This window comes from Triticum urartu, chromosome 7A, assembly GCF_056163025.1.
Source record: "Triticum urartu cultivar PI428250 chromosome 7A, HENAU_Tu73, whole genome shotgun sequence".
Classification (NCBI taxonomy): domain Eukaryota; kingdom Viridiplantae; phylum Streptophyta; class Magnoliopsida; order Poales; family Poaceae; genus Triticum; species Triticum urartu.
The window spans coordinates 82068037-82092467 of record NC_141879.1 but is presented as its reverse complement, the minus strand read 5'-3'; the positions used below and the strand labels follow the sequence as shown (position 1 = coordinate 82092467).

General features: G+C 46.8%; 3 protein-coding genes across 3 annotated transcripts; 1 reads left to right on the top strand and 2 right to left on the bottom strand.

Moving 5' to 3' along the window:
- Positions 1-586: 586 nt before the first annotated feature.
- On the bottom strand, positions 587-3627 carry LOC125523281 (nucleophosmin). Its single transcript, XM_048688333.2, has 7 exons — positions 3354-3627; positions 3154-3264; positions 2603-2671; positions 2162-2293; positions 1370-1447; positions 1156-1284; positions 587-1029 (listed from the first exon to the last, which is right to left on the bottom strand). The coding sequence occupies exons 1-7, from the start codon at positions 3576-3578 to the stop codon at positions 853-855; spliced, it is 921 nt and encodes a 306-aa protein (XP_048544290.1). The 5' UTR covers positions 3579-3627; the 3' UTR covers positions 587-852.
- Positions 3628-3874: 247 nt separating this feature from the next.
- On the top strand, positions 3875-7911 carry LOC125523279 (Exostosin family protein). The gene is made up of 8 exons (XM_048688332.2): positions 3875-4230; positions 4461-4607; positions 4717-4781; positions 4906-4975; positions 5470-5688; positions 6959-7102; positions 7195-7330; positions 7422-7911. The coding sequence occupies exons 1-8, from the start codon at positions 3955-3957 to the stop codon at positions 7649-7651; spliced, it is 1287 nt and encodes a 428-aa protein (XP_048544289.2). The 5' UTR covers positions 3875-3954; the 3' UTR covers positions 7652-7911.
- A 2119-nt stretch (positions 7912-10030) lies between these two features.
- LOC125523282 (uncharacterized) lies at positions 10031-11355 on the bottom strand. The gene is made up of 3 exons (XM_048688334.2): positions 11003-11355; positions 10702-10781; positions 10031-10624 (listed from the first exon to the last, which is right to left on the bottom strand). The coding sequence occupies exons 1-3, from the start codon at positions 11096-11098 to the stop codon at positions 10375-10377; spliced, it is 426 nt and encodes a 141-aa protein (XP_048544291.1). The 5' UTR covers positions 11099-11355; the 3' UTR covers positions 10031-10374.
- Between the last annotated feature and the right edge of the window lie 13076 nt (positions 11356-24431).

Genomic DNA, 24431 nt, shown 5'->3' with positions numbered 1-24431 from the left:
CTCACTGTCCCTGTTCGTGGCATGCGTCGCAGCCACCGTGGCACCCGCCCCGACCATGTGTTCGGTGTGCGGCCGCAAGCCCAAAGCGGTCAGCCAGGAGCCCAATGCTTCCGCAGACGTAAATGCCTCCGACGCCTTCGGGAGCCAGGGCGGCACGGAGGGGAAGGAGCGGGAGGAGGAGGTGGTGACGCTGCCGCCAGAGCTAGCCACGCATGGGCAAACATGAAAAAACTCGGTAACCACACAATTTTTTCAGTAGTGGTAACTTGTATACTTGCATATAATTACGGCTAAGTTGACAAAATAGATTACACCGGTGCAAGCCCTATTTTTCTCAAACATGTTTGGGATGCTTTTTCTCTCTAAAATTAGTTTTGCCCCGAAACTGCTGTGCACACGACGGTGCACGGACGAAATCTCGATCACGTCCATCTTAAACGGTGCTGATTTGCTAAAGGACGCTACCCGGAGGGCTGCTCGGTCCTTCGCTTAAGGCAGTTAATTATGATTTGCTACGAGTTCGCTGCTTTACGCCACACATCGGCCGCCGCGCATATTTCCCTGCCTCTCGATTTGCTTCCAGCCCTTGTGCACGTTAAATAGCACGGTCGCTCATTTAGAGAGTTTGTCCGCTCATTTACAGAGTACCACATACACCAAAAATCAACTGGAGCCTGAACAACCACGTAAAACTACCTCCCTTTGAGCTCCAGAGTGGAGTCCACTTCTTTCTACTAGTGTACACCAAAAGTCCCTTAAAAAATCATCGTGCACGTTTATGCAGCTGTTCTCTACCCCAGTTCTGCACAGAAGGTTGACGCGCCGAACCAATTTGAGGATGCTGTATGTTCTTCATAGCTCGCTTTTGCTGGACTTTGCAGGCTTCTTCTTCCCCTTCCACCAATTCTTCACCGCCTTGGACACCTTGCTCACATGCCCTTTCAGTTTCTTGCCGGTATCCTTGATCTGTTTCACCACCTGTTGCTTCAGGTCTTTCTTTTGCGGACCCTTGTTTTTCAGAATGTTTCCCTGCAAGGAGCAGAGGAAATACAATTAACCCTCAGCAGTTCAAATAAACATATTTCGCTGAGAAGTCACGGAGAACTGTGAGGAGCCAGCCCTAGTAACATATTTGGGTAACCTATGGTAACATACCAAGTTCTTGGGTAAGCTATCCTCGTCTTCATCGTCATCTTCATCATCCTCATCACCTTCAACGCCAAAGTTGTTCTTCATCAGATCGTCTCTGGAGTACATCTTCATGTTTGGGGCTCCTGGCATGCCCTGTCATCAACAATAGTGTAATGTAACAGTTGTATTTTTACATATTCTTGGATATAGTTACACATGTTACAGCTAAAATATGTACCTCCATTGATCTCATTATCTTCTCCATCTCAGCATCCTTTGAGGGCTTTGCTGCAAAGGGTTCTCCAGGGACCCGGTCCTGCAATTTTTAAAATTGATGTGTATCAGAAATGCCTGCAAAGGGTTCTCAAAACCTAACATCCAGATACTTCTTAGCAGCAGACAGTTAACTGTTACAACTTACAAGCAGAGCATTCAAACAGGCATTATAATCAGGTCCTAAATCATGCCCTGGTTTTATGAAGTATCTGCTTACATGGCTGGAGGTTCTATAAACTCCTTCTTTTACTTCTAGGAAAGGTTTCTTTTAGTCTATCTTATATGGAATTTGTATCAATGCGCATTAGCACATAATAATTAAAAAAACTGAATTTACTAGACAGCAGACAGATCAGATGCATTTCTGTGTGGTCTAGTGTTCTGCTCTTAATATCATATTTTAACTACCTCTGAGTTAAGTTGGCCAACATGGAAGTAAACCTGCCTAGTAAAGCTATGGTGAGCTAAAGACCTGGAAAGATAACAGATAAAGCTCGACCAAGACTAGTATAGTATCCATGTCCATATTTGACCTGCACCAAAATTTGCCCCTATTTCCTTGATGCAAGTACCAAAATAAAGCCATCTTGCAAATTCCATGATTGATCATCACTACGACGTGTAGTCAGTGGCAGGGAAGAAGACTCTAATTTGACATTTATTTCACACTGAAGTGGTAAAGCCTACCTACTTGCCCAATATTCATAGATAATAACCTAATTAAGGGGGCAGAAACAAGACTGGAAATGCTTACTTTTGGAACTGGTGGTGGATCTGCAGCACATGCTTTGGTAATATCTTTGCAGACAAACTTTATCAGCTGATCAACTGAAGGCTTATTTGTGTAGACAAACTCAGCAACATCGGTATCAGCATAACCCATCACCTAAAAAGAGTTTTGTTCAGTAAAGCACAACATATCACATAGTTCAACAGAAATAATGGTGCTGCCTTATGGCCTTCTAACTAGAATAAATATTGTGGAAAGAAAAACGCCAACTAATTTGAAGAATTGGCATAGATAAATCATGATTCATTTTAGATGAGTATCATCACAATATCATTTACTCAACAGTGATGTTTAGTTCATGAAAGATTATCACCTCTAAAGAAACCAAGATCTTAGTATGTTAATAAGTTCTAGACAGTACAATTGTATAAATGCATAATAAACTAGATATGAATCGATCTTCACCTCCTGGCATGCACGCTCAATGGTCTTGCATTCCGAGTTACAGTGCCCTTCCTCATCTTGGTCCACAAGCTGCAAAATACTTTGATGGATTAGAATGTGACTGAGATGCTAGGTTTGTGCAAGTATCACACCTACTGAAGATGAATTCTGTTTGATATAAAAATTTCAATGGTATTTCCAGGAGGAAACAGAACTAGCTACATGTGGCTATAAATTATGAACTAAAAGAGTCAATTTCTCCACCGAGTCAACGAATAAGGAACTTCCTAAATGAAACCATCCAATTCATACTGTCGTTCAGATTGCCAATCTGTTTGATAACTGTTTCGTTGAATTCCAATTATGGCCACTTTGGTATACAAAGTATACGATCTGAGTCGCATTATTTACTTAGCATTTTGCATTGCACTTGCTGGCGGTGAAGCAGATTTGAAATCTTTTGGAGCCTGGAGGCGCACCAGCAGTAAGCAGTTCATAGCTCACACTCAGAGCAATTTCCCGTCAGCAGAATTAAAAAACGCACGAATCCGCCTAAGTTGCAGCAGATTTACCTCGAGCTTATCGCCCTTCTCGACGATGTCGATCCGGAGCATCCAGTCCGCCTCCTGCTTCTTCAGGTTGCACACATTCTCCGCGATGTCGATGATCTCGATCTCCGGCACCTAAAATCCCACACACATAAACTCTCTCGACTTCATCAGCCGGCTCAGAATTCTCCCTCCTAACCAGATGAGCAGAAGAGTCACAGTACCTTCTTGGAGGACGGAAGGGCTTGCTGCTTGGCGGCGACCTGCGCGGAGATCTCCCGCGCGATCCGCTCGCAGACCTGGCACCGGATGTACGGCACGTCCTCCCGCCTCGCCGCCGTCGCCGGCTTCTTCTGCCCCGCCGCCTCCGCCGCGGGCGCCACCAGCAGGAGGAGCACGGCCGCCAGGGCCACGGCGACCACCACCAGGGCAGCGCTTCCTCTCGCCATCTCCGATGGAAATTGCTTCCTCTTCTTCCTCTTCAGCTCGGTCAGTCTTGAAGCGGTGGCGGGCGAGATCCCGGCCGTCGGTTGGCGCGTGGGGCGCGTGATCGGACGGCACGGGACGCGTGACGGAGCGTGGCGGCGCCGGCCAATGGGAGGGGGGCACGTCGGACGCGTGACGTGGTTCGACGGAGGAGCACGGCGTGGTGCGTGACTCGGATGCCCGGCGGCCGTGGGCCGTGGGCCGCACAAGGAGAACCGAGGTAGCCAGGCCCGGTCCGATCGATGGTGTAGATCGGCGCTCAGTGCGTTCGAAAAAAAAACATCTACTCCTCCTGCATTTTCTCCGACTCGCTGCCGCGGGCGAGTCCGGCCGCCGGCGATGCGGGGCCCGCACAGCCGCCCCCAGTGCACGCCGGCCCACCAGGCGGGCGCCCTCCTCCTGGTCGCCGTCACCTCCCTCCTCACCCGCCTCCTCTCGGCCCCTGCCCCTCCCCCGCCCTTCCCCACCCCCGGCCCGCGGCTCCCCGCCGCGGCCGACCACCTCCGCGTCTACGTCTACGCCGAGGACGAGGTCGACGGCCTGCGCGCGCTGCTCCGCGGCCGCGACGGCAGCGTCTCCGCCGCCGCCTGCCTCAAGGGCCAGTGGGGGACGCAGGTACGGACACTCCACACCATACGGATCTCCTTCCAACCCCTGTGCCGCACATAATACTACACCTAACTGCTGCTGCTTACTACTCCTACACCTCCGCGTCTACTCCATTGTTACTCCTAGCCGCAAACCTGACCTCCGACCTCAGTTGCCATGAATGTCTCACTGCCACAACATTTAAACCAGTTTTAACTGATGCCAGTCAGGTCTCATTTTTCTTGCTACGGTGATAGGTGAAGATCCACCAGCTTCTCCTGAGGTCAAGGTACAGGACACTGGACAAGGACGAAGCGCATCTCTTCTTTGTTCCCAGCTATGTCAAATGTGTTCGCATGACGGGGGGTCTCACCGACAAGGAAATCAATCAGACATATGTCAAGGTATATAAACCAGCCCCCAGTAGAACTTGTTGATCACTTCACTCGGGTGTGTTTAAGTTTACTAACCGCAAGTTCTCTTCTTGACTGGACCGTTTTTCGTTCCCTGCAGGTTCTGGGTCAGATGCCATATTTCCGCAGATCGGGTGGGCGTGACCACATTTTTGTCTTCCCAAGGTACCACTTTCTACTATTTGAGCACCCCAAATCAAATCAGACAGCTGGTCAGCATTGTCTTTTGGCTGAGGAAACGTTCCCTTGTACACCATGTAAGAACATTGTTGTTTTGTGGAGTATGTAGTGGCGCTGGAGCTCATCTGTTTCGCTCGTGGGCAACTTTTCTTAATCGATCCATCATCCTCACTCCGGAGGTACATAGCCACTCGCGCTGCTCTTCATATTTTCCCTTGTTCATTTCTAATAAACGTGTCTAGTATAACTTATCAAAGTATTAGAAACTGCTTCCACGGCTGTCTTTGATGTTTTATGTTTATAATATTACAAGAAGGCTCCCTGATTCAACAGTGGGACAAGAGTTCAGTTTGGGTAAATGTGTATATACGTGTGATACAATTAGGTTACATGTTGTATTTGTTCTTGCTATGCCATCTGCTGTACACCTAGCATATCTCGATCTGTCTTGTTGAATATAATCACATCAATGTTTACCCAAATCCCAGCATAAAAACTGGCAGTTGTGTCTGCTGGTCTTTGTTTAATGTATATCATGAGATAGCTGCAACATGTTTGCAGAGTTTGTGTAGGCAATTGACTTGGTTTTTACTGCTGCAGTATTGTCTTCGATATAATTCAACTTGCAGTCTACTTCTGACATCTTACATAGCGACTTGCATTCTCGTTTTAGGGTGACCGTACTGACAAGCGAGGTATAAGCGCATTTAATACATGGAAAGACATTATTATTCCGGGGAATGTGGATGATTCTATGGTGAAACCTGATGCTCGTGCTGTCCAACCAATTCCGTTGATGAAAAGGAAGTATTTAGCAAACTTTCTTGGTCGTGCCCAGGGAAAAGTAGGCCGTCTTAAATTGGTGGAGCTGGCAAAGCAGTATCCTGACAAGGTTTGTCTTTCTTTTGATATCCAAATACAGTTTAACATATGATATTAATCAGTATGGCTTCTGTGGGTTAAACTGAAAGTTATCATGGCTCCGTTAAGAAAAGTTATTATGGCAATGTTTGCAACGACATGATTCTGAATGAATTGGTATATAGAAGCATTGTTTTTAAGGCGGTAAGGCGTCCTAAGGCGAGCACCACCCGCCTTAGCGCCTAAGGCGGACGCCTAAGCGCTTAAGGCGGGCATATTTGTAAGGCACTGCCAGGGCGCCTTATCGCCTAAGCGTCTAAGGCAGGACACCTTAAATAATAGAGTAGAAGATAAAACCTTGATTTGCATTCTTATTGCTATTCCGCCATGCTCTATTGTCAGAAATTCACATTGCAAGACATACAAGTTGGTATTCTAGGGTGCTTGCCAGAGTATTTACTTATACTAGCACAATGCACGTGCGTTGCTACGAAATAATAAAATACGCCAGACTTGGGACGTCCACTAATTCAGTCTCTGTTAACAGCCTCCTAGGAGGAATGTAACCAAACTCTCTCTCTTTACAATGCAATGAAACGCACGCTCTCATGCGTTTTCTCGAAAAAAAATAATAAAATACGAGGAGTTAGGTCGCTGGCTTAGGAAATCGTCCAAATATGTTGGCATCATGCGGCCTTTGTGCGCTGTTCACTATTAAAGAGAGAGAAAATACAAGAAAAGACTCAGGCATTAGAAAATCTTGAGTAACCATAGTGCGTCCTTTAACAGACACAACATTTCAAATTACAATTTGACTGTCAAGGTCGTCGACCGAATAGGATGACAAAATCTATTGTCATTTTGGAATTACAATTTGCCAATCTCTTATTCTGTGATATAAAACTGAAATAACTTGGTGGGAAAAAAAAACAAGAGCATTGTTTTGAGTTGAAGTCACAATTGTGCATTTGTTAATTGTGCCTTCTATAAGTGTTGGTCTCACATGAAAGTAGTCGTGTATTTGTTTATTTGTGTTAGGTCCCACATGTGAGTAGAAATACATTTGTTTATTTATATTCTTGGAAGGTTGGTATTCTCAATGTGGGTAGAGGTACATTTGTTTATTTGTGAAGGTTGTTGGTCCCACATGTGAACTCACTACCAACTCCAGCCTTTATTAGTAGGAAAGATATATCCAAGGTTAATCGTGCTTGCAAAATTTATTAGGTTAGTTTCCTTTCTGTTTGACGAGGCTTATACATACTCTATCCAGACTGGATGTGCTTATGTTTTATGAGCAGCTGGAGTCTCCAGAACTGAAGTTGTCTGGGCCTGACAAATTGGGTAGGGTTGATTACTTCAAACACCTGAGGAATGCAAAGTTTTGCCTAGCTCCTCGTGGGGAGTCTTCGTGGACGCTTCGCTTTTATGAATCTTTCTTTGTGGTGAGCTCTCCCTTCCCCAAAAATATATATTGAGTGCATACCTACACCTAGTATCTGAGTCAGCTGTTCACAATTTTCAATTTTGATGACAGGAATGTGTGCCAGTTCTTTTATCAGATGAGGTTGAGCTCCCTTTCCAGAATGTGATTGACTACACCGAGATATCGATAAAATGGCCATCGTCCAAGATCGGTCCTGAACTTTTCCAGTACCTTGAGTCGATACCAGGTATACCCCCACAATTTTCTTCTCTCCTTTGCAATTATACCATCATTAGTCCTGTTGCGGCGAGCATCAAAGCCTTGGAATTTTCACGCAGAGGAAAGGATCGAGGAGATGCTTGCCCGTGGACGCGAGGTGAGATGCATGTGGGTGTATGCCCAGGACACTGAGCCCTGCTCCGCGATGACTGCCATCATGTGGGAGCTGCAGAGGAAGGTGAGGCGGTTCCACCAGTCTGCAGAAACCTTCTGGCTTCACAACAGGTCGATCGTGAACAGAGATTTAGTGGAGTTCCAGCAGTGGGGAACACCTGTTCCATTACCATGACTTTCCGTGTGTATCGGGTTGATTGGTCAGATTTTGGGTTGTTGTATGGTGGTAGATGTTCGAGGTAGGGTGAGTGACTTCTCTTTCATCTATTCATTGCCGTCGTCACCCTTGAGGATGGATGCCACTTTTTTAGAGAGTTGTGTGTGCATACTGGCTGAAAAGTGTGTTCTATTGTTGCATTGACAAAGTTGTAACATTTTTGCCCATTTACTTTCCTGAGGATCGCATGGATCTCGAGAAGAACCTACTAGCCGACACATTTGTGTGATACACTGTGATCTGTATGACATATGCTTACCACAAGATAGGGCAAGGAACCATCGCCTGAGAGAATTAGTTTGCTCTGTTCGTAGTTCGTACCTCGGTCTCCCTTCCGAAGAAATGCAGTCATAAACACATGAACAATTGTCTCTTGTATCATTATTATGTTAAGAACTATGCAATTAAAGATGAAGCAATATGCAGTTATGTACGCCACCTGAGTGCCCAATTGTGTGAAAACAAATCCGCATCTCCAAAGGCTATGGCAGGGTGCCTGGCATATTACCAGAATCTTACCAGCCATGGATCATCAAACCAAGGTTAGGTTGCCATGCAGAAGATTGTCGGCTTGCTCCAATCGGTGCATGAGATCTTAGATAATATCCTGAACAGAGCTTCTGAGGAGAAAGAAGAAAGGATTTCCGAGGATGGACTGGGGTTCCTGGAATTGGAGGCTTGTAGCATTCATGATCTGGCCAAGGAGAGGTGGAGGTCAGGCTCTCAGGAGTGCACGGAGAAGCAAAGGATGGAGAAAAGCAGGATGCGGAGTATGATATCAAGCTTAATGAAGGCATACATTATTTATTTTTATGCAGTTCCTTTTATTTGCTAGTCCTGTAATTGAGAAGAACCTGACATCTGTTTTTGAACACCAAAGGTGGAAGAGCTCACTGTTGGGATAAAAGAAGTGGAACAGGTAGCTGAAAGATGGAGAGAGGCATGTGGGTTGGAGGTAGAAGCTGGAAATGCTTCCACTAAAGAACTCAACCAAGAGGTAATCCAAGAGAAATAAGTTTGACTTAAGCTTTACTAAAATGGTCTTGAGGCCATGAGATGCTTGATGCTTCGGCTGCGCATACTGATACATGACAATTGAGCATAGCATCGTTTGAGAATTGATATGATATTCCTTCAAAGTAGAACACAAAATTTAATGTGATAAACAGGCCCAACTTTTATTAATTTTAAAAATCGCAAGTTTGAAGTCCTTGAGTTAACTGCTCTGATAATACCTTTCATACCGATCAGAATGGTAGATTGTTATCAGGGACAGAAGCTCTACTTAAAATAAGGATTTGATTAAGTTCTCACAATTTCCCTAGACTACACATATCCCCTCCCTGTTCCCCTATTTGTTCTATGTAAGCATGCACCTACGATTTGTGCAATAAGTTCAACTGGTCCTGTCACTAGTCCATTGATCTAGTGTGTCTGGATATTGCAATCTGGAGAAGTCATTCAACTTCAAGCTCTTTTGATTGTGATATTTCAGGAAAAATGTAATTCATCAATGAAACAGTATAGAGAAACAAGGATTTGGGACAGCTGACGAAATGGGCAAGAAAATAAATTATTCAAGGGAACACTTAGAAAACATATGTATTTGAGAGTTTTGATGCTTACATGGGTTAGTTTTGGGCAATGCAGCAGCCTTGGCTTATCCAACCGATCGAAACAAGAGAGCGGGAGGATGATCCTTCATTTCCACATGGATTCACCATTTAGGCCTTGTTCGGTTTGGCAGGGTTTGAAGAGGTTTGAAAGGGATCGAAGGGGATTAAATCCCTTGCAAGTCAAAATCCTTCTCAAACGTCCCCAATCTCTTTCAATCCCTGTGGCAAGGGGATTAACCGAACATGGCCTTAGGAAATAAGACAGGACAAACAGAAAATCAGTCTCTCTCTCTCTCTCTCTCTCTCTCTCTCTCTCTCCCTCTCTCTCTCATACAAGAAGAATGAACACTTCGCGTCATTTCACATATATTGCATACAATTCCATTAAAACCAAAACAGTCATAAGAATAAAAAACTAACTTGATGTATTGGATGCACCTTCAAACATATATTCTTGAGAAATAAGGATTCATTTTTTCGCTATACAATAAGGTAACATCTGTTTTTTCATCGATAAAACAATAAGATAACATCTAAACCAATTTAGTCAATGAAAATAAAATTCTGAGAGATATAAAGTTGCAACTCCGACAGGAAGTTGGAATAGGTGGAGTAGAAATTTCAGGGGATCAAATGGCAAATCCGGCTCTAGTGAACTTCAGAAGGACAACCCTAGAGCAAATCCGGCTATTGTGAACTTCAGAAGGAGTACCAATAAACATTAAAAAATAGAGGAAGTTGCTTATTTGCCATCAACAAACTCTTCGTTTGCTGAATTGCCATCAAGCAAGCACACTTTGCTTATATGCGATCACAGAAAAAACGAGTTTTTGCCATCAAGTAAGCACACTTTGCTTATATGACGGTGATCTAACAGAAAAAGGGTGTGAAATCTGCACGGTGTAAGCAGTACATGACAGGGTGTAAGCCCCGGTATGCCCTTAAATTTAGCAAATACACATTGTAGAGTGAAAGCACTAAGCAGTACATGCTAATAGAATCTTATGCACTTGCAAAATTGTGACTGGAACATCAAGCCATGTATTTCATGCATACAGAAAACTGTCACTTGGCCTTCTTCCCTAGCGGCATTGATGTAACAGAAGGCAATTCCCTCTTCTTGCTACAAGCACTGGTTCTACCTTGAGGCTCACCGCTATCATCGTCGCTCGCCCCCACCCCCTGGGTATTTATTTTATCCTCCTCCGCAGACTTCCTCTTCTGCGCATTCACCTTTCCGAGCAACCTCCTCTCCACTGGATCAGTGGGAGCTGCCCGCTTCGCATTTGGCGCCACTCTCGCACCAAGACCAAGCCTACACCAAAATTTTCAGCTTATTAACACAGATTATCCAGGAATGAGTGCTAACAAGAAGGCATAAACGAATTATACCCTGACGGCCGACCCTCGAAATCTTTATCGTTCAGTTCCTCCGGCTCCAGCGCACTCATTCCGTCCACCCATGTCTGGGCCTGAGAGTGAAATACTAAATGGGTGAGTATGACCCTTGATTGGAAGACATGATAATTACCCAGATCAGAAAAACAGCAGTGCAGTTCTACATGCACCTATATAACCTAACCTAAGCACAGAGGATTGAATCTAACCCCTTTTAGATAGGAGGAAAACATGAACAGGCAGGGAAGGGTAAGCAGGAGGAGGAACCGAGGCGCGGTGGAACGGCGGAGCTCACCAGCTTGAGCGCCTTGTTGAGCGTGACCACCTTGGGGAGCGGGGCCTTCTTCTCCGGCGGCGGCTTCTTCTTCTCCGACGGCTGCTCGGTCGCCATCACCGGCGGAGCTGGACTGGAGACGAGGGGCGGCGAAGCAGGCTCGGGTGGGGGGCTAGCAGGGACTGGTCGCTGACGTAGCGTCGGCGCGAGGATCCGCAAGAGTGTGAGGAACAGCCGGCGGCGGCGACGAACCGGCGACCAGGAGAATTTTTTTTTTTTTTTTGAGGCAAGGCGACCAGGAGATCGATCGCCCGGCCTGTTTCTATCGACAAGTGTAATTTTTGGCCTTAGCCTCGGTCCACGGGAACTAAGAAGTGGCAGCCCAACAGGCCACATCACAGGCCACAACTCACTGTGTTCTAAAAAAGGAAAGTATACCCCCCCCCCCCCCCCCCACCACCACCACCTCCCGTCAGATCAATTTCCCCCCGAACTCCCATTCCAGATTAATCACCCCCTGCCTACAAAATATATTAATCACCCCATAAAATGTGCAAACCTGGATCAATTAGCCCCCAAGGTGGTTCTAGAGTCAATTTTAGTGGTGCTGACTGGACTAGCTAACTTGGCAAAAACGGTACTGAGACAATAATTTCATAAATTCCCCATCTACAGATCGACACCAATGGCCACGGATTAGGCGTCGTGCTAGCTCTCGCCTACACAGTGGACATCAATAGTCTCAGGATCGTGTCCCCACGATCCGTCGGGACTAGCTAGGGATGCAGGTGTTGACGCCTCCTACAGCGAAGTTGTGGACCCAGATCCAGAGACTGATGCCGGGCTAGGAGTGCAAGGAAGGCCTTCTACACCTCCTGTTGTGGTTGGCGCGTCATCAAGTGGTGGGGTGGCGATGTCTTGGGCAGGGATGCCGGGGTGGTGGCCCCGGATGGTGGTCCCCATGATTGGCTCTCCGGCAGGCATCATGGTGGCGGTGGTGGCTTTACTCTTTTGGTTGTGTAGGCGGCGAGGGGTGTAGCGGCTGGTGGCTCGGGCGCGTTTCATGTCATTGGCATAGGCCTTGTCCAGATCCGGATATAGGAGTTGGAACTCGCTACGAATGGCTTGGCATCATCGTGATGGCATAGATGAGCTGTCAAGCGAAAGCTTCGTGCTTTGGTGCCGACGACGACAATACCCAGCGGGCGCCACTATCTTCTTGAAGACGTTGTTTTGGTTCTCCTTTCCGTGTCAAGGCTGGCGAAGACCCATGTCCGCTACGGACTCGACAGCGGCTACGCTCGGCGCCGTTCTCTCTCTTGAGATTTTTTTCATGGAGACTAGGTGTGCTAGGCGTGGTGCCCGTGTTCTCTTCCCCATGTTTTTTTCCGGTATAGTCATGCACCCGATGTCCCAAGATCTACTATGTTAGAGAGTTATCTTTTCACTTTATATCATTTGACCATGTACTTTGGTGGCGCGAGCCTGTTTCGAGATCAAAAAGACCCAGGTAGAGAATCTGCGTCGATCCGCTAGCCACTAGCGGCTACCACCAACCCAGCCCGGGCCGCGTATGACCGAGCACGAGTAGTACTGGCTTGTTCAAACGCACATGACCAGTCAACACCATATCTTTAATAATAAAAAAAGAGACCAACCCCAGACTAACTCTTGTTGGTTTTTTTATAGAAGAAACTTCACAAGCACTGCACGTCAAAGTCAAGGTTTGAACTCGGATGAGCTGACACCTACCCCGACTGCCCAGTCAACAGGTCAACGCCCCATCCTTCAAATCTTCAATATACAAATGCCACTCTACGGCCTCCTATGTGTATATATGGGCCATGTCCGACACGGCAGCACAAACACAACAACAACCCCATCCCGGGCAAAGCATCAACCTTCCATCTCCTGTGCTTTGCATTCCTCTGTCCAACTCCAACCGCAACCAATGGCTGCCATGAAGATCACTCTCCTTGCCGTGGCGGCGGCGGTAGTCTTGCTAGGCACCGCGTCGGTGGCGACCTACAGGGTCGGCGAGCCGAGCAGCGTGTGGGGCATCAACACCGACTACGCCAAGTATGTGGCTGACGGTGTCCTGAACTAGGAGGTACTCACCACGTTGTCTTCCAACCAGCTGGATCGGGCCGAGGACCCCCATGGCGGTTCACTTATGGGCCATTTCGGACAGACTATGCCGCATACAAGAAGGATTTCACAAGACTTGATGCCCAAGACAAGGACTCCTCTAAACCATAGGCCTCCGGTGTGTTATATAAACCGAGGCCAGGCTAATCAATAGACAATCTAATATTTGTTAGAACAATCTCGTGGTAGATACATGTACTATGTACTACACCCCATATGAATACAATCAAAAGCAGGACGTAGGGTTTTATCTCCATCAAGAGGGTCCGAACCTGGGTAAAATCATGTGTTCATGTTACCATCGCTCCAAGACGCCTAATTTAGGACTCCTACTACGAGATATGCCGGATATATAACTGACATTGGTGCTTTTATTGAGAGCCTGCTGGCAGTCGCCACGGTGCGATGGGAATTCTGGTCATTTCCGACGCCGAGCTTTATCGTCGATGTCGGCATCTTTGTCGCCGGCTCGACTGGTCACCTCAGCTGGACCGAGGACCACGCTCCACGTTAGATCATCAAGATCAGGTGGATACTTTCATCATCATCGGCTCAAATCTCAACCGAGACCATGAAAAACTCGTCCATGGAGCCTCGGGGCTCATCGTCAACATTGCCCTCGTGCGATCGCACAGTTTTTTCTGTACAACAGACTTGTTTTTGCTGTCACCGTCTTCTCAGAAGTCGATTTGACGAACCCTTTGGTGGAATTGTGCAGAATTGAGTATACAACAACCCTGTAAAATTACGTCGCCTTTCGATGAAGGAATCTCCGGCGATCTATGATATACCAGAGGCCTGTCGAGTCTGGACAGGAATCTGGACGAGTTTAGGCCGTGGTCTCCAGGGCCTAGCTCGGAGGTTATTTGGAAGATCCAACCATTCATATTCTGCAGAATTTCCATATCTACCACCTCTCAAAATTTCAGCTCGATCCTACCGTTCAAACTCCAGCAACCTTCCGATTAGTGCATCCTTTTCGGATCTGTTTTCTGCGCGAATACGAATCTGACTTGAGTTCATCTTTTTTCATCAACGGGATATTGGATAAACTTTTTGGAAGAATCTCTTTCTAGGGTATTGTGTTTTGTTTCCGAACACATGCTCATAAATTTTACTCATTTTCAGAGGTAATCTTCACCGTAGTGCCGGTGTCAGACCAGCCCTTGTTCCACGTATGCCGACCTGCGCTAGACAAATCGTCGCTTCATCGAGCCGAGCCTAACCTTATCGGATCATCAGCTCGGTAAGCCGAACAAGAGTTCGGCATCGCGAAGGCTAAATCATCACCAACACCATCGCCCCACGGATTGCACGGGTCAGGCGCGCCGACATCACCGCTCGGTCACTTCATCAATCCGGCATTGACCGCGTCACAAGTTATGACCAGCATCGGCATGGCTGAGCCGTAGCTTCTTCAAACCGATGTCTGTCACACCGAACCGCTTCAACACCTTGGCTGGCACGGCGGCTGCAACGTCACCTTACCAACCTGCTCCGTCACCTCGGCTGGACCGGGAGCTTCGCTGTGGCACCCCGGCTCAGAGCGACCGGTTTACCATACATTGCCAGCCCAGAGACCATGTCTTCTGGCAACGCACAACATCTTGGTACATAATAACAACCGCTTTATTGATGCTAGCGGAAGAGAATTACATTATAACAGCTGTCGAGGCCAAGCGGCACACTTGGTGCGGCTGAACAATATGTACATTATTTAGTGAACATAAATGGGCCTCGATACGAACAACTACGTGGCAGCGGAATAACGTCGTGGCGGAAGCTCCATATCACAGGGACACCGATGTGGACACGATCTAGACTTGGACAACGCTCTCCTCCAATGACACTTTCCTGAAATCTGGCATGACATGCCAGGTCAGTACATTGAATGTACTTGCAAGCTCACAACAGGCATCATCATAATGACAAACAATATCATGATATTTAATCAATTATTAAAAGTGCAACACTATATGCCAACATGTTGTGCTCATGCTCGAACGTCCCTCGGGACAGCTTACCAACCGTGATCATCTCTGGATCACAAACACACCACCAAAGTGGTCAGATCACAAACACACCACCAAAGTGGTCAGAACACACCACCAAAGTGGTCAGAACACACCAGCAAGGTGATCTTTCTCAAGAACAACTCGTGATCCTTACGACGATCACAACCACGACCATCATTTGGTCCCAAATGCCTCGATGGCCTTTCTGCCATCCATCAACAATGCAAAGTTCATCACTTAGTGTGCAATTTTTATTAAACGTTGACTCACGGTGGGACCTACTACGAGGTGTCCGTAACCGTGGACTCGGCTATCGATAGATTACACACTCTGCAGAGGTAGCACACTGTACCCACACCATGGAACCCATGGCCTCGCACTCCCATTCGGGTGGACCAACGGCATCCCGACAAAACCCCTCCATTGCCACAGCACTCTCCCAGCCACTCGGACCCAAATTCCCCAACGGGCTGGTCCTGGGTGGCCCCGTGTCTACCAAAGACACCCCGACCACCGTCGTGGTCAAAACACTCCCACTCGGGGACACCCCCACTCGGGGACTCGGTACCATAATCTCATCAACGAGCACACAAGATTATGTCTGCTCATCGGGCCAGGGAAAGCGCGACATAACCTTCCCTAGATGGAGGCACCGACCAGAGGCCGTGTCAATGGACCGAATCAAGGCCTTCCCACAAAGGCAAATGTGGTTGCACTGGAAAGAAACTCGATTCAGCGGCACCATGACCCAGTCAACGATATATTCAAGTTGAGTTATATTCAGGTTTAAAAAAAATGACCGGTGTCATAGCATGCCATGAAATGCAAAATAACACATGCATCATATAATGATAAAAATGACCGATGTCATCCTTATACACAACAAGCATAACGTCAACAACTCAATTTACTCTACTTGCTCAAATGACTCACAACTTAACCAAAATATTTTGCCACAAGTTTATTAACTTCTTAGGCAAGAAAGTAACTCTGATAAATTTCTCATATGCTTGTCAAAAAGATTTCATTGTCAACAACTCTTACTTTCTTTATCACTAAGTTGGGTTCAAACATTCTGCAAGACAAATAATATGATTAAACAAGTATTTAACAGAACATTTTCTAACAAGTTTTTATCAATCTAAGAGGGCAAAAACATAGCTTTAAATAATTGCTAACATACATAACAAAATTATTTCTAACATCACCTCAAATAAATCTTAACTTGCTTTATCCACTAAACTAGTTTCAACCATTATGTAACTCAAGCATAACAACTAACCAATATTTAACAGAATATAAATAACTCCATAATCGTTTAAATGCATGGATTAATCCTTTCATTCAAGTAAGAAAATCACAAATATGGAAATGGCACCATGAAAATGTTGTTGTGGCTTGCCTTAGTGCAGATGAGGTTCGCAAGCCTCCTGGTGATCCTCAAGACAAGCTTCACCTTCTGAAAATGGTTTTAAACACAACAAGAAAATATCAAGAACACTTCTGAAAATCACCAGAAATTCTAGACAGCTTAGAAAAATCTCATCTTAGGTGAGCTGCTAGATTTCTTATCAAAGAACACAATGCAAAAAGAATCAATTCATTTGGACTTATGGTTGAAGAGTTATGACTGTTTGAAGTGTTCTATAAATTCAAATGAATTTGAAATAGACTGGGGGGTGACATCGAAGACGTAAAGCCCAGGGGCGCCACCACTCGTACCGCTTCACGCACGTACTGAGTGGCTGACTAGTGGGCCCCGCTAGTCAGGTGGGGAAAGAGAGGGAAACAGAGGGGGCCGCGGCTTCGCCGGAGCTCCCGCCGACGACGAGGGCTCCTTGGCCCAAACGAGAGGGAGGGATGGTGGGAGGGGGTTTAGGCGCACCTGCCCGTACCCGTAGGTTAGCTAGGGGCAGTCGGACGGCGTCGGAATCAACCTCGCAAACGGAGTCAGAACGTGGAGGTCGCCGGCGTTGAGGAAGACGGCGAGCAGAGGTCACTCCAGGGGCTCCAAGCGGGCGGGACAGCCTCACCGGAGAGAGGCGGAGGCCCTGGAAAGGTCGCCCAGGCCTGGAAGGTGCTGGAGCTACCGCGGCGACCAGAGGGGATCGCGGGTGAGCTCGAGCTCGGGGACAGCGGCTCGAGGCCTGCCCGGCCGGGCTCCGACTTCCTACTCGATCGTGGGGTGTGAGTGTTGGCTGGTGCTCGAGGAGGCTGGGGAGGGCTCTATATATAGGCGAGCAGCGAGGGTGCTTCGGGCTCCGCTGGTGGACACTTGTCCACGGCGCCCGGCGACGAGCGGCGTCAGTGAGAGGGGGGGAAGGCGACGGAGGTCATGCGACCACTGTGGGCAGGCGGAGACGAGCACAGGATCAAGAGGGTGGCGACGAGCACAGTGCGCTCCGCACTGTTGGGCTGGCCGGACCTTGCCCCTGCTCGCTGCGGTGAGCTCCGGCGTCGGCGAGCGCCAGGAGGAGTTAAGAGCATTGAGACGATGATGGTGGCGAGGTTTGGCATGGTTAGGCAGGCGGGGAAGCGAGCACGCGAGCAACAGAGGCTCGGGCGCGTCGCAGAGCGCGTCGGTTGCATGCCAGCACGCCTGGACGAACGCGGTCACCGCGTGAACTATGACATCAGGTCGGTCTAAGAAAAAACTCAATGTCTGGCATGTTGTTCGTGGTAGTTTTGAGTGTTACCATGATTTGGTTTGGATCCAGGTGCAGTAGAGAAGTTTTCACACACCAAGTAAGTTTCTGGTCAGTAACTTTGTGATGTTACTGTGGTCAAATGGCTTGGAGTTTGAAACTGTGCTTTGGAGGCTAGTGATAAGTTACTAAGGTAAAGATGCACAAGAAATTTCAGGTCAAATGGAGTAAGTAAAATGGTAGTTGCTGTAGAAACCACCATTTCTGTCCAGAATAGAAAAGATTTTCTGTAGCAAAAATATTCCAAAAAGTGATGAAATATTTTTGCTCAGGAAGGCGCACTAGGGTTCACAGAATATTTGTGAATTCTCAGATTTTTTTTGAGCCATAAAAATTGGGGTTGCTTTGAAGCAAACAGATCTGGCTTAGGGTTTTAGAGAGAAAATGAATATTTTTCTTTTAAGAAAAATATTCCAAATATTATTTTTGGGGTGGGTCAGAAGTGAAATAATGATTTAGGAGGGAAGTGAAGCACTTGGGTGAAAGCCAAGGATGCCCAAGTGTTGAAGTCCATATGAAAAGATTCAGAAACTCCAAGTTTCAAAAAATTTCAAATGAAAAACAAGCAAATAAGAAGGGGCAAAACCCAGGCTGTCACAAACCTCCCCCACTTAGAATGAATCTTGGAGTAAATGAGGATGTCATCGATGAAGACTACCACGAATTTGTCGAGGAAGTCCATAAATACTTTGTTCATCATATGCATGAAGAAAGCAGGGGCATTGGTGAGACCAAAGGACATCACGGTATATTCGTAAAGACCGTACCGAGTAGTGAATGCGGTCTTAGGAATATCTTCTTTTTTAATCTTGAGCTGATGATATCCGGTTCGTAAATCGATTTTAGAGAATACCTTAGCCCCAGTGAGCTAATCAAACAGAGCATCAATCCTTGACAGCGCGTATTTATTTTTGATGGTGACCTCATTTAGCTGGCGGTAATCTATGCACATACGGAGACTACCATCCTTTTTGCCCACGAAAATTGCAGGTGATCCCCACGGTGAAGAGCTGGGACGAATATAACCTTTCTGGAGTAATTCATCAAGTTGTTTCTTTAGCTCCACTAATTCCGGTGAGGGCATCCGGTAATACTTCTTGTATAATGGTGCGGTTCCGGGCACAAGATCTATGGCAAACTCTAGTTCCCGATTGGTGGCATGCCTGGCAGTTCTTCTGGAAACACATCAGGGTACTCACTGACCACAGGAATAAATTCCAATTCAACCACAGCAGTGCACACTAATTCTGGCTTGGGTATATTCTTGCGAGCATAGAATTTTATGAGCTGCCCACCCAGACTGGTCAGATTGACTTCTCGGGTTGCGTAGTTTATGCAAACTCGATATTTGGTCAACCAATTCGTACCCAATATAATATCCAACTTTTCAGACTCAATGATTATCAGAGATGTTGGAAAACAGACCCCGTTGATATTGATCTCCAGATCACGGCAGACCAGATTGCTCTTTATTATAGATCCCGGGGTTTGTACCAACATATTTTTGCCCAAAATTGTGCATGGAAAATTGTTTTGGGCGGCAAAACTCCGAGAAATAAAAGAATGGGAAGCCCTAGAGTCAAATAAAATTATGGCAGGTATGTCATTAACAGAAAACATACTAATAACGACTTCTGGCTTCTCTTGGGCTTCATTGGCAGAGATATGATGCACGTGCTGAGTGAAGTTTTGCTGGTTGGACCGTGACTCCATAAAATTGACTTGCGGCCGGCTTAGGGCATTCGTCTTGTTGTTCTTGGGGCACTGCTTTGCATAATGTCTATGCTGCCCGCAAATGAAACAAGAATTATTGCGCTAACGCTCCTCATGCATTGGATTGGTCACAATATTCTTGAGTTGGGTGGTGGTCTTGTTAACATTCTGTTGCCAATTTGGCATGTATTCCACCTGAGTCTGCTGCCAGGTACGAGCCTTTTGCACAGGTGGCCCATCCTTCTTTGACTCAAACTTGCGCTTGTTGTCGTTAGCAGGCCTATTATCGGATATCAGCTTGTGCTCCCATTCAGCAATGAATGCCTTGTCCACTAGGGTTTGGAAATCCGTGAAATCAAACATACTGAGAGCACACCGAAGTTGCGGATTTAAGCCTCCAAGAAATCTGTCAACCTTCCTTTCTTCGGTTGCCACATCATACAGAGAGTAACGAGCCAAATGATTGAATTTTTGCAGATATTCAGACACAGACTGATTTCCTTGGACGAGTGCGAGAAATTCACGCTGCTTGGTCTTCATAACTCCAGTAGGGATGTGGTATTTTCGGAACTTATCCTTAAATCTCTCCCAGGTGATTTCCTCATCACTCGGCCACATGGCCTTGGTATTTTCCCACCATATGGTAGTTGCGCCTTCAAGGTAATGAGTTACAAATGGAGCTTTATCATTTCCTTCAGTACGGGCAATCTCAAGCTTTTTCTCCATTGTACGCAACCAATCGTCGGCATCCAACGGGTCAACATCCCGACTAAAACTGGGTGGACTGGTCCTCTAAAAATCTGACAGCTTTGAATGATGACCATTCTGATCTCCATTCTGTCCAACCATAGCTCGAACACTTCTCAATATATCAATCAGATCATTGTTTCTTTTCTCTTCAAACATACGCAGAATTTGCTCGGTGGAGGGAGGATCATGCGGTGGAGGTGGTGGCTGAACGTACGGCTCGGGAGACTGTCCTGCCTGTCATGCGGAACGACGAACAGGAGTTCCCTCACGAACGTTGCTACTGCTGCCTCCCCGCGTCATCCTATTGTGAATTTTTCCCAAGGCAACACAATCGAGATGAGAAACACCCAAAATAAAATTGTGGAAAAGCCAGCGACAAATCCCAGAAGAAAGCAGAAAAAGCAAAAAATACGGCGAATAAAGTCTCAACATAATTATACATAGACTCATACATGAAAAGTAAACAACATGACTGGTTCACTACTCTCGTACAGGCAACGAAACATCATGACTACATCCATACATCATCCAGACAACTGCAAATACTCGAAGATACTACTGCTCTGCTGGTGCTGCGGCGTCCTCCCCTGAAGTGGTCTCGGATCCCGAACTGACGTGGTTAAGGGAAACCTCCGGGTTAAAGGTAACACGACGGCGCTGCCTCTAGGGCTCTCCCTCAAGGCCAGGGTTAGGATGAAGCATCGGGGCTACAGGGGTAGCGAGAAGTGAGACCCACTCGGCAGAAGTACTGAGAGGGTTTGCGGCCGAAACACCTGTGCTACTTGGGGGAGTAACCGGCGAAATAGGGGAGCTAGAACTGACTGGGACATAAGGGGTAAATCCCAGCGAAGACGGAGTAGTGGCGGATCTAGCAGTGACCAAAGCAGTGGCTAAAGCAGTACAAGTACGAGTCAGCTCTCGAGCCAGCTCGTGGATCATGAGATAGCTCGCAGTGATATAACGAGCAAGGTGGCTAGCAACGCTATCAGACTCCGGATCAATGAGAGGGAAACGGACACAACCGTTGTCGTGCAGAGATGGGTAGTAGTAAAAACCTGGGTGATTCTGCATTCGGACCTCGTTGTAACGAAGCTCGACAAGGACCTCGAATGCAGCAAACTGGACAGCCTGAGAAGCGGTGGAGGCATAACCGCTCCGAGAAGTGCGAGTGTAAGAGCTAGAATCGGAACTAGTGCGCAGAGTGACCACTACGTGATACTCATATACTGAATCAGCTAGATGCTCCCAGTACACACGATAGACTAGGTCGTCTCCGAGAGGATACAGCCGACGCCACACGTTGCAAAGGAGGTGCGGTGACGTGTATGGCATCAGCTGCAACTGGCACGGATACGGCACCGGAGCCATCTACACCCACAACCATTAGCAGGTTAGCATAAAAAAATTATATATATATATAAACTGAATGCATGCAACTCAATAATCATCACAGATTACTACCGGCACTCAACTAAAACTCGTATCTAGCGCGTCATAGCCTAGCATGGCCTACAGTCGGCGCGACTCTGATACCAAGCGTTGTGGCACCCCGGCTCAGAGCGACCAGTTTAGCATACATTGCCAGCCCAGAGACCATGTCTTCTGGCAACGCACAACATCTTGGTACAGAATAACAACCGCTTTATTGATGCTAGCGGAAGAGAATTACATTACAACAGCTGTCGAGGCCAAGTGGCACACTCGGTGCGGCTGAACAATATGTACATTATTTAGTGAACATAAATGGGCCTAGATCCGAACAACTACGTGGCAGCGGAATAACGTCGTGGCGGAAGCTCCATATCATAGGGACACCGATGTGGACACGATCTAGACTCGGACAGCGCTCTCCTCCAATAATACTTTAATGAAATCTGGCATGACACGCCAGGTCAGTACATTGAATGTACTTGCAAGCTCACAACATGCATCATCATAATGACAAACAATATCATGATATTTAATCAATTATTAAAAGTGCAACACTATATGCCAACATGATGTGCTCATGCTCGAACGTCCCTCGGGACAGCTTACCAACCATGATCATCTCTGGATCACAAACACACCACCAAAGTGGTCAGAACACACCACCAAAGTGGTCTTTCTCAAGAACAACTCGTGATCCTTACGGCGATCACAACCACGACCATCATTTGGTCCCAAATGCCTCGATGGACTTTCTGCCATCCATCAACAATGCAAAGTTCATCACTTAGTGTGCAATTTTTATTAAACATTGACTCATGGTGGGACCTACTATGAGGTGTCCGTAACCGTGGACTCGGCTATCGATAGATTACACACTCTGCAGAGGTAGCACACTGTACCCACACTATGGAACCCATGGCCTCACACTCCCATTCGGGTGGACCAACGGCATCCCGACAAAACCCCTCCATTGCCACAGCACTCTCCCGGCCACTCCGACCCAAATTCCCCAACGGGCTGGTCCTGGGTGGACCCATGTCTACCAAAGACACCCCGACCACCGTCGTGGTCAAAACACTCCCACTCGGGGACACCCCCACTCGGGGACTCGGTACCATAATCTCATCAACGAGCACACAAGATTATGTCTGCTCATCGGGCCAGGGAAAGCGCGACATAACCTTCCCTAGATGGAGGCACCGACCAGAGGCCGTGTCAATGGACCGAATCAAGGCCTTCCCACAAAGGCAAATGTGGTTGCACTAGAAAGAAACTAAATTCAGCGGCACCATGACCCAGTCAATGGTATATTCAAGTTGAGTTATATTTAGGTTAAAAAAAATGACCGGTGTCATAGCATGCCATGAAATGCAAAATAACACATGCATCATATAATGATAAAAATGACCGATGTCATCATTATACACACCAAGCATAATGTCAACAACTCAATTTACTCTACTTGCTCAAATGACTCACAACTCAACCAAAATATTTTGCCACAAGTTTATTAACTTCTTACGCAAGAAAGTAACTCTGATAAATTTCTCATATGCTTGTCAAAAAGATTTCATTATCAACAACTCTTACTTTCTTTATCACTAAGTTGGGTTCAAACATTCTGTAAGACAAATAATATGATTAAACAAGTATTTAACAGAACATTTTCTAACAAGTTTTTATCAATCTAAGAGGGCAAAAACATAGCTTTAAATAATTGCTAACATACATAACAAAATTATTTCTCACATCACCTCAAATAAATCTTAACTTGATTTATCCACTAAACTAGTTTCAACCATTATGTAACTCAAGCATAACAACTAACCAATATTTAACAAAATATAAATAACTCCATAATCATTTAAATGCATGGATTAATCCTTTCATTCAAGTAAGGAAATCACAAATATTGAAATGGCACCATGAAAATGTTGCTGTGGCTTGCCTTAGTGCAGATGATGTTCAGAAGCTTCCTGGTGATCCTCAAGACAAGTTTCACCTTCTGAAAATGGTTTTAAACACAACAAGAAAATATCAAGAACACTTCTAAAAATCACCAGAAATTCTAGACAGCTTAGAAAAATTTCATCTTAGGTGAACTGCTAGATTTCTTATCAAAGAACACAATGCAAAAAGAATCAATTCATTTGGACTTATGGTTGAAGAGTTATGACTGTTTGAAGTGTTCTGTAAATTCAAATGAATTTGAAATAGACTGGGGGGGTGACGTCGAAGGCGTAAAGCCCAGGGGCGCCACCACTCGTACGCTTCACGCGCGTATTGAGTGGCTGACTAGCGGGCCTCGCTAGTCAGGTGGGGATAGAGGGAGAGGGAAACCGAGGGGGCCGCGGCTTCGCCAGCGCTCTCGCGGCGACGAGGGCTCCTTGGCCCAAACGAGAGGGAGGGATGGCAGGAGGGGGTTGAGGCGCACCTGCCCGTACCCGTAGTGTAGCTAGGGGCGGTCGGACGGCGTCGGAATCAACCTCGCAAGCGGAGTCAGAACATGGAGGTCGCTGGAGTTGAGGAAGACGGCGAGCAGAGGCCACTCCAGGGGCTCCAAGCGGGCAGGGCGGCCTCACCGGAGAGAGGCGGAGGCCCAGGAGGGGTCGCCCAGGCCGGGAAGGAGCTGGAGCTACCGCGGCGACCAGAGGGGATCGTCGGTGAGCTCGAGCTCGGGGACGGCGG

Bases quoted from the DNA above. Each gene is read 5' to 3' on its own strand.
- LOC125523279 (XM_048688332.2), top strand. From the start codon at position 3,955: ATGCGGGGCCCGCACAGCCGCCCCCAGTGCACGCCGGCCCACCAGGCG. The intron at 7,103-7,194 runs GTGAGCTCTCCC...TTTTGATGACAG, and splicing joins TTTATGAATCTTTCTTTGTG to GAATGTGTGCCAGTTCTTTT. The intron at 7,331-7,421 runs GTATACCCCCAC...ATTTTCACGCAG, and splicing joins GTACCTTGAGTCGATACCAG to AGGAAAGGATCGAGGAGATG.
- LOC125523281 (XM_048688333.2), bottom strand. From the start codon at position 3,578: ATGGCGAGAGGAAGCGCTGCCCTGGTGGTGGTCGCCGTGGCCCTGGCG. The intron at 1,448-2,161 runs GTAAGCATTTCC...TAAAAATTGCAG, and splicing joins ATCCACCACCAGTTCCAAAA to GACCGGGTCCCTGGAGAACC. The intron at 1,285-1,369 runs GTACATATTTTA...TGTTGATGACAG, and splicing joins AGATAATGAGATCAATGGAG to GGCATGCCAGGAGCCCCAAA.
- LOC125523282 (XM_048688334.2), bottom strand. From the start codon at position 11,098: ATGGCGACCGAGCAGCCGTCGGAGAAGAAGAAGCCGCCGCCGGAGAAG. The intron at 10,782-11,002 runs GTGAGCTCCGCC...TTTCACTCTCAG, and splicing joins TCAACAAGGCGCTCAAGCTG to GCCCAGACATGGGTGGACGG. The intron at 10,625-10,701 runs GTATAATTCGTT...ATTTTGGTGTAG, and splicing joins TTCGAGGGTCGGCCGTCAGG to GCTTGGTCTTGGTGCGAGAG.